Source organism: Nerophis ophidion, linkage group LG28 (genome assembly GCF_033978795.1).
Source record: "Nerophis ophidion isolate RoL-2023_Sa linkage group LG28, RoL_Noph_v1.0, whole genome shotgun sequence".
Lineage (NCBI taxonomy): Eukaryota > Metazoa > Chordata > Actinopteri > Syngnathiformes > Syngnathidae > Nerophis > Nerophis ophidion.
Window position 1 is genome coordinate 10014901 of NC_084638.1, and position 10000 is coordinate 10024900.

The following is a 10000-nucleotide window of genomic DNA, read 5'->3' on the forward strand; positions in this document are numbered from 1 at the left end:
TACCTTGAAAATCAGCTTTTGCCTTGAAAATCAGCTTTTAACTTGAAAATCAGGTTTAACCTTGAAAATCGGGTTTAACCTTGAAAATCAGGTTTTACCTTGAAAATCAGGTTTTACCTTGAAAATCAGGTTTTAACTTGAAAAATCAGCTTTGACCTTGAAAATAAGCTTTTGCCTTGAAAATCATCTTTTACCCTGAAAATCAGCTTTTAACTTGAAAATAATCTTTTACCTTGAAAATCATCTTTTACCCTGAAAATCAGCTTTTAACTTGAAAATCATCTTTTAACTTGAAAATTAGCTTTTACCTTAAAAAATAGCTTTTGCCTTGAAATTCAGCTTTTACCTTGACTTTTTGACACTTCAAAAAACATATTTTTGTATTGTATTGCAGCAAGGGGTTTCTGTTTTGTTTGATCAGCCGTTGTACTACCTTGTCCCACACCCGCCCATCGGCAATGCGTCTTCTAAATCCGGTGCGCCCTATGGCCTGGAAAACACGGTCCGGTGTACAGTTTTTTGGGGGCATATCACCCTCCCCCAAAACACGATGCACCCACGTTCTCTAACGATCTGCATTCCGCACGAGAATCAAAAATGAGATCAACAAACCGAGTCCACGGTGCAGTCCGTCCCCGACAGGTCCAGGTGGACCAGGCAGTTGGGCTGGGCGAGGAACAGGTACAGATTCTGCAGGGGTGGAGAAAAAAACCCGCTGGTGTTACCTTACCAATGTGGTGAAATGTACCGTTTGATTGCATATATCCTCACCGTGGCGTCCTCCCCGGACAGAACCCCGGGGTTTTTGCTGAGGTCCAGGTGCAGCAGGGAGTTGGAGTAGTCGTCACTGGAGCACAAGGCCTGGGACAAGGACACCACACCTATGAGGGAGACCATGGGAAGGTAAGGTTGGACGTATCAAAGTAAACACCAGACTGGGTGTTACCACCGTCATCACGTGGTCACATTGCTGGTTTTACCAGCCGAGGAGCATGTTCGGCAGCGCACGCACACAGAGTACTTACAAGCAGACGCGGTGTGTAGACAGAAAAGGGAAAACGGACGCATTTGGGCGTAAAAAGTAAAGATAAAGGTGAAGGTATGACACCGAAACTTCTAAATCACAAATCCTGGAATCCATGGTGACAAATAAAGTGAGTTTCTTACAAGTAGCATTATCACTGGAGGACGAGGAATAGCGAAACATGCCCCACTACACACCGTAGGAGGATACAATAGCTCATCGGCGTCACAATGTAAACAAATGGGTGGATCTACACCTGACATCCACTGTAATGATACCAAGTACAGGAGCGTATCTACGTCGATATCTTTTGTTTATATATATACAGTATATATATATATATATATATATATATATATATATATATATATATATTTTTTAAGTATATTATGTTTAAAAACTCAAACACATTCCTGGAAACATGAGGACTTTGAATATGACCAATGTATGATCCTGTAACAACTTGGTATCGCATCGATACCTAAATGTGTGGTATGATACTAAAACTAATGTAAAGTATCAAAGAAGAGAAGAATAAGTGATTATTAAATTTTAACAGAAGTGTAGATGGAACATGTTAAAACAGAAAAAAAATAATAATAAAATAGATGTTATTTATAGAAAGCACTTTACATTGAGCAAACAAATAAATAAAATAAAAAGATAATGAAAAAAAATCTGAATAAAAACTAGAACTAGCACGCATATATCTAAAAAAAAACACATTTTTAATTTATTTTTTAAAGGGGTTTTTAAGCCTTTTTTTAACGTACACAGTCTGTGGTGCCCTCAGGTGGTCAGGGAGAGTTTTTTTTAAATCTTTAAAAAAAAAGCATCTGTGGTCCTCTCCAAGGTTTCTCATTGTCATCCCACTGGGTTGACATCTTTCCTTGCCCCGATGTGGGATCTGAACCGAGGATGTAGTTGTGGCTTGTGCAGCCCTTTGAGACGCCTGGATTTTGGGCTATAAAAATACAAATGGATTGATTGATTGATTGATTGATTAATGAAATAAAGACAATAATGCAATTTTTTGTGGTCCCACTTTATTTAGAAAAGTACCGAAAAGTATCAAAATCATTTTGGTACCGGCACCAAAACATTAGTATCGGGACAACACTATACTGCAGGTATCGGAATATTCTTGTAATCACGTGTTCTCCCGAACATTCTCTTGATTAATACGACATATTTTTTTCCCGAAAATTCAGGATGAATCAAGCTTAACCTAAATTCCGGACTATAACCCTACGCTTTGAACCCTGTGGCTAAAAAAACAAACTTCCATCCATCTATTTTCTAACACTTGTCCCTTTTTGGAGTCGCTGGAGCCTATCTCAGCTGCATTCGCGCGGAAGGCGGCGTACACCCTGGACAAGTTATAGATTTTTTTTTTTTACAAAATGTTGTAAATAACTCATTTCCCAAAGTATATGTATAGTCCTGTTCAGGTAACACATGGAAAAAAAAACATTTTTTCTGTTAAATTTAAGTAAGTGTGGATTTTATATATAGCCCGGTAAAAACGGTACTGGTTGTTTTGTTCCACCTCTACACTGTAATCATCTTGTAGTCACAACTTACCAGCAATTAAATACAAAAACTTATATAGTCCAGTGCGGGTAATGCATGGAAAAAAAAAACATTTGTTTTTCTTAAATTTAGTGGGTGCGGCTTCTCTATATAGCCCAGAAAATATGGTACTCGTTTTGTTCCACCGCTACACTGTAATCATCTTTTAGTCACAACTTCCCAGCAATTAAATACAAAAACCTATAAGAAACATTTGTTTCTGTTACATTTAGTGAGTGCGGCTTCTATGTATAGCCCGGAAAATATGGTACTGGTTGTTTTGTTCCACCTCTATGCTGTAATCATCTTTTAGCCACAACTTACCAGCAATTAAATACAAAAACCTATATAGTCCGGTGCGGGTAATACATGGAAAAAAAAACATTTGTTTCTCTTAAATTTAGTGGGTGCGGCTTCTATGTATAGCCCGGAAAATATGGTACTGGTTGTTTTGTTCCACCTCTAAACTTCAATCATCTTTTAGCCACAACTTAGCAGCAATTAAATACAAAAACCTATATAGTCCAGTGCGGGTAATACATGGGAAAAAAACATTTGTTTCTCTTAAATTTAGTGGGTGCGGCTTATATATATATATAGCCTGGAAAATACACTACTGGTTGTTTTGTTCCACCTCTACACTGTAATCATCTTTTAGCCACAACTTACAAGCGATTAAATACAAAAACCTATATAGCCCGGTGCGGGTAATACATGGAAAAAAAACATTTGTTTTTTCTTAAATTTAGTGGGTGCAGCTTCTATGTATAGCCCGGAAAATATGGTACTGGTTGTTTAGTTCCACCTCTAAACTTTAATCATCTTATAGCCACTACTTACCAGCAATTAAATACAAAAACCTATTTAGTCCGGCGCGGGTAGTAATACATGGGAAAAAACATTTGTTTCTCTTAAATTTAGTGGGTGCGGCTTCTATGTATAGCCCAGAAAATATGGTACTGGTTGTTTTGTTCCACCTCTACACTTTAATCATCTTTTAGTCACAACTTCCCTGCAATTAAATACAAAAACCTATATAGTCCGGTGCGGGTAATACATGGAAAAAAACATTTGTTTCTCTTAAATTTAGTGGGTGCGGCTTCTATATATAACCCGGAAAATATGGTACTGGTTGTTTTGTTCCACCTCTAAACTTCAATCATCTTTTAGTCACAACTTACCAGCAAGTAAATATAAAAACCTATATAGTCTGGTGCGGGTAATACATGAAAAAAAAACATTTGTTTCTCTTAAATTTAGTGGGTGCGGCTTATATGTATAGCCCGGAAAATATGGTAATGGTTGTTTTGTTCCACCTCTACACTGTAATCATCTTTTAGCCACAACTTACCAGCAATTAAATACAAAAACCTATAAAAAACATTTGTTTCTCTTACATTTAGTGGGTGCGGCTTCTATATATAGCCCGGAAAATGTGGTACTGGTTGTTTTGTTCCACCGCTGCGCTGTAATCATCTTTTAGTCACAACTTCCCAGCAATTAAATACACAAACCCCGATAAAGGGAATGGCACAAAACGCTAAATAATCCATCAGGGACACTTGAGCTCGCATGCACGGCTGGCGAACAGTAAACCCGTATTTTTGGACCAAGTCCGCCAAGCCCTTCCCTTGCTCTAAAGAAAAAAACGGAACAAAAAGATACGTTGGTCCCAAAGGAAATGACTGCCATTACGAGTCCTCATTAAAAATCATCAAAAGGGGCAAAAATATTCGCCGGGCAGAGTACGCCACGTGGATGAAAACAAGGGACATGATAACCATGTAACAAAAACCCCGAACCATTTAAGACAAAAATTGTACCAAACTAAGCCGAATTTGGCTGGGTTGTCCGGGGTTTTCTTGGGACAGCGCCAGTCCCCAGAAGCGCCGCGGCGAAGCGCTAATCTTTTCATCCCTAATTTGCAGCAAATCGGAGGGAAATGACGGGAGGAGGAGCAGGGGGGGGCAGGGCGTCCAATCCCCTCTGCATTACATCAGCTGCCTGAGTGAGAGATTTAGATGCCCGCCCGTGCGTGACGTGGGTAAGTACATGGTCAGCTCTTCTGGAAAAAAAAAAAAAAATGACGACGCTCATAGCGGGAGAGAGAAGTCTTGATAGATAAATGGAATAGTCACACTATGAATTCTTGACCACTCTTGTTCAATTCAGCTAAATTTTTTTTACTTGTTTCTTCAGCATTGTCCACACGTCTAAGTCAGGACTTAGCCATTCCTTTACATTGTCCCATTTACTCTTTGTAAAGCACCACCATGCTTTACAGTAGGCCTGGTGTTCCTAGGCCCTTTTCTCCTCCAAACATATTGCTGGGTATTGTGGCCAAACAGAAAAATGTTTCTTTCATTTGACATCACACGGACAAAAATAAGACCTTCTGGAGGAAAGTTCTGTGGTCAGATGAAACAAAAAACCAGCGGTTTCGACCACAACACCCAGCAATATGTTCGGAGGAGAAAAGGTGGGGCCTTTAATCCCAGGAACACCACGCCTACCATCAAGCATGGTTTGGGTTTCCCTTCTTAGGCTGCTGCCCCCGCGACCTGACTTCGGATAAACAGAAGAAGATGGATGGATATAGTTGTTTATTCGTGTTCTGTCAGTTATTTGAGTCCCTTCTTATTTTTCCTAATCAGCCTGACATATCTAATAATAATAATAATACTGGATTTTATTTGTAAAAGCACTTTATATTGAGCAAACAACCTCAAAGTGCTACAGTGTATTAAAAAAATAAAAAAATAAAAATAAAACAAAAACTAGAATATCCATCCATCCATCCATCTAAAAAAAAAAGTCTTTTTTTTCTTTTAAAGAAGGGTTTTTAAGCCTTTTTTAAAGCATTCACAGTCTGTGGTACCCTCAGGTGGTCCCGCAACCCGACCTCGGATAAGCGAAAGAAGATGGATGGATATAGTTTTTTTATACGTGTTCTGTCAGTTATTTATGAGTCCCTTCTTATTTTTCCTAATCAGCCTGACCTGAGCCTACAATTTTTATGTGCTAAATAAAAAAAATAATCTTTGAGATTAACACATGGTTTCATAACGTTTGACAGGGTTGTAAACTGTAAGTAGGTCACATGTAATTATCTAATTAGCCTAATATTAATAATAGTACTGGATTTTATTTGTAAAAGCACTTTATATTGAGCAAACAACCTCAAAGTGCTACAGTGTATTAAAAAATAATAATACAAAATGAAACAAAAACTACAATATCCATCTATCTAAAAAAAGTATTTCATTTTTTTTATTTTTTAAAGAAAGGTTTTTAAGCCTTTTTTTTAAAGCATTCACAGTCTGTGGTACCCTCAGGTGGTCCCGCGTCCCGACCTCAGATAAGCGAAAGAAGAAAAAATTAGGCCTTTAATCCCAGGAACACCATGCCTCCAGTCAAGCATGGTGGTGGTAGTATTATTATTTTTTTTACTTTTTTATGCTAATTCTAGCCTGATTTAGCCATTTCTTTACCACTTTTGACGAAAGAAGATGGATGGATATAGTTGCTTATACGTGTTCTGTCAGTTATTTGTGAGTCCCTTCCGATTTTTCCTAATCAGCCTGACCTGAGCGTTTGACAAGGTTGTAAATTGTAAGTAAGTCACAATATTAGCTTAACATCAATAATATTATTGGATTTTATTTGTAAAAGCAGCTTACATTGAGCAAACAACCTCAAAGTGCTATAGTGTAATAAAACAAACACAATAAAAAATTAAACAATAAATAAAAACTAGAACAGCCTAATAGCTAGAACTAGTTTGCATATATCTAAAAAAAAGGATTTAAAAAAAATTGTTTTTTAAGCCTTTTTTAAAGCATTCACAGTCTGTGGTTCCCTCAGGGGGTCAGGCACCGGCAAAGCAGAATGCCTAGTCTCTGTTTTTTCATAGCTTTGTCCTCTTAGGTTGGAAGAGGTTAGCCTGTCCGGAGCGGAGGCGTAGTTTGGAAGATTTGGGGGGGTGGGCAGTTCTTTGAGGTAGAGACCCCTGCCCTAGAGCATCACTGGGTCTACCGAACAACAAGAGCGCCTTACCTTTGGAGGACAAGGAGGTCTTGGAGAGATTCAGGTGGCGTAATCCCTTGTTGAGCCGACATACTTGTTGAATCAGGTTGGAAACTCCTGGGTGAGGAACAGAGATGGTAAGTCCGGGGTCCGGAACAGTACAGGGAGCGGTGATTTGGTTTCTTTGTCGGCCGTCGTTAGCGGGCCATGGTGTGGTTCAGGTTCAGGGTCGAGGATTAGACCGCCAGGATTCTTTTGACGAGACTATTCGCATTTTGGGTCAACCATTTCCATGGCAAAAGAGAAAAGGTATTCCGATAAGCAGGGGCGCCGGCCATGTGTGGCCCCTGGTATGGTATGGTATGGTCTTAGTCAGTGCACAAGTACGACGACACTTAGTTTTCAGCGCAAACCCGTGCTAACTACGGCCCACCAGCGTCCGGCGGGAAATCCCAAGTTTTAAAAAAACCGTGATACTACCACCACCATGCTTGACGGTAAGTATGGTGTTCCTGGGATTAGAAGGCCTCACCTTTTTGTTTCGTCTGACATCACACGGACAAAGATAAGACCTTCCGGAGGAAAGTTCCGTGGTCAGCTGAAACAAAAATGGAGCTGTTTGACCACAACACCCAAGAGTATTGTGAGTTTGGAGGATAATCCCAGGAACACCAAACCTACCGTCAAGCATGGTGGTGGTAATGTTATTATTATTTTTTGATTTAGCCATTCCTTTACCACTTTTGACGTGTGTTTGGGGGTCATTGTCCTGTTGGAACACCCGACTGCACCCAAGACCCAACCTTGTTTTAGCTTGTCCTGAAGAATTTGGAGGTAATCCTCCCTTTTTCATTGTCCCATTTACGTTCTGTAAAGCACCAGTTCCATTGGCAGCATAAACAGGCCCAGAGAATAATACTACCACCGCCATGCTTGACGGTAGGCATGGTGTTCCTGGGTTTAAAAGGCCTCACCTTTTCTCCTCCAAACAGCAACATTTTTGTTTCATCCGACCACAGGACTTTTCTACAGAAGGTCTTATCTTTGTCCATGTGACTTTATATTGAGCAAACAACCTCAAAGTGCTACAGTGTATAAAAAAAAATAAAAAAATAAAAATAAAACAAAAACTAGAATATCCTTCCATCCATCTAAAAAAAAAAGTTTTTTTTTTTTTTTTTAAAAGAAGGGTTTTTAAGCCTTTTTAAAAGCATTCGCAGTCTGTGGTACCCTCAGGTGATCCTGCGACCCAATTTCGGATAAGCGAAAGAAGAAACAATTAGGCCTTTAATCCCAGGAACACCATGCATGCCGTAAAGAATGGTGGGAGTAGTATTATTATTTTTTTACATTTTTATACAAATTTAGCCATTCCTTTACCACTTTTGACGTGTGTTGGGGTCATTGTCCTGTTGCGCCCAAGACCCAACCTCCGGGTTGATGATTTCAGCTTGTCCTGAAGAATTTGGAGGTAATCCTCCTTTTTTCATGGTCCCATTTACTCTCTGTAAAGTAAAACAGGCCCAGAGCATAATACTACCACCACCATGCTTGACTGGAGGCATGGTGCTCCTGGGATTAAAGGCTTCACCTTTTCTCCTCCAAACAGCAACATTTTTGTTTCATCCGACCACAGAACTTTCCTCCAGAAGGTCTTATCTTTGTCCATGTGTGATGTCGGATGAAACAAAAATGGAGTTGTTTGGAGGAGAAAAAATGAGGCCTTTAATCCCAGGAACACCATGCAAACCGTAAAGCATGGTGGTGGTAGTATTATTTTTTACTTTTTTATACTAATTCTAGCCTGATTTAGCCATTCCTTTACCACTTTTGACGTGTGTTCGGAGCTCATCGTCCTGTTGGAACACCCGACCGCGCCCAAGACCCAACCTCTGGGTTGAATATTTTAGCTTGTCCTGAAGAATTTGGAGGTAATCCTCCTTTTTTCATTGTCCCATTTACTCTTTGTAAAGTAAAACAGGCCCAGTGCATAATACTACCACCACCATGCTTGACTGGAGGCATGGTGTTCCTGGGATTAAAGGCCTCACCTTTTCTCCTCCAAACAGCAACATTTTTGTTTCATCCGACCACAGAACTTTCCTCCAGAAGGTCTTATCTTTGTCCGTGTGATTTCGGATGAAACCAAAATGGAGTTGTTTGGAGGAGAAAAAATGAGGCCTTTAATCCCAGGAACACCATGCATACCGTAAAGCATGGTGGTGATAGTATTATTATTTTTTTACTTTTTTATGCTAATTCTAGCCTGATTTAGCCATTCCTTTACCACTTTTGACGTGTGTTTGGAGCTCATCGTCCTGTTGGAACACCCGACCGCGCCCATGACCCAACCTCTGGGTTGATGATTTTAGCTTGATCCTCCTTTTTTCATTGTCCCATTTACTCTCTGTAAAGTAAAACAGGCCCAGAGCATAATACTACCACCACCATGCTTGACTGGAGGCATGGTGTTCCTGGGATTAAAGGCCTCACCTCTTCTCCTCCAAACATATTGCCGGGTGTTGTGGCCAAACAGCTCCATTTTTGTTTCATCCGACCACAGAAATTTCCTCCAGAAGGTCTTATCTTTGTCCGTGTGATAAAATTTTTAGATATTAATAAGTTATGGATAAAAGAAGCGGGAATTATCGGTATTGTGCTGCTTGGATCGGGTAATTGGACAGAATTACGAGACAAAAGACGAGGTGCACAAATCAGCCGCTTGTGGCACGAGCGGCGAATAAATGCGGCAGAGGGCGGAAAAACGAGCGATTCGGAATTCTTCAAAAGGAATCCGAAAGATGAGATCAAGTAAAAGAAGAGAGGCGGTACCTTGGTTGTCCAGCGCGTTGTGAGCCAAGTTGAGGGAGTGGATCATGGAGCCTGGGTTCTCGGAGAGTGCCGACGCCATTTTCTGCGGGAAATCCCTGGAAGGGGGAAAGAAGACACACTTGAAATTGATGATCAGGTCATTTTATGTTGAAGGTTCCGGATGCTTCTTTTGATGCCAGTCTTGCACGGAGCGGGGGGGATCCTGATCCTCAGCTGAGGTCGCCTCAAACGACAATTTTTTTAAAATGTTGAATTTTTTTCTCTTTCATGCCCTCACCGCATTTGCTCCAAATAAAGAATCGATTCTACTAGTTAGATAATGTTTATAGCATATTTTATTAGACCCATCTACCACCTGGGAGGTGAGGAGAGCAGTGAGTAGCAGCGGCGGCCTCGCCCGGGAGTAATTTTTGGCGATTTAACCCCCCCTAGATTCCAACCCTTGAGGCTGTGTGCCAAGGGGCCAAGCCCGACTCCTGAAAAACAACCCCACAGCATAATTCCTCCTCCACCAAATGTCACATTCGGCAACAATATGGTCCGAAA

At 40.3% G+C, this 10000-nt stretch overlaps 1 protein-coding gene across 1 annotated transcript in view; it reads right to left on the minus strand.

The window, feature by feature from the left end:
• Positions 1–10000, minus strand: part of carmil3 (capping protein regulator and myosin 1 linker 3) — a 253752-nt gene that overhangs the window by 128113 nt on the left and 115639 nt on the right. The window contains exons 11-14 of the mRNA XM_061890406.1: positions 9455–9549; positions 6653–6739; positions 772–881; positions 613–690 (exon numbers count right to left, since the gene is read on the minus strand). Coding sequence (XP_061746390.1) covers positions 613–690; positions 772–881; positions 6653–6739; positions 9455–9549 — 370 coding nt within the window. The remainder of the gene's footprint in view (positions 1–612; positions 691–771; positions 882–6652; positions 6740–9454; positions 9550–10000) is intronic.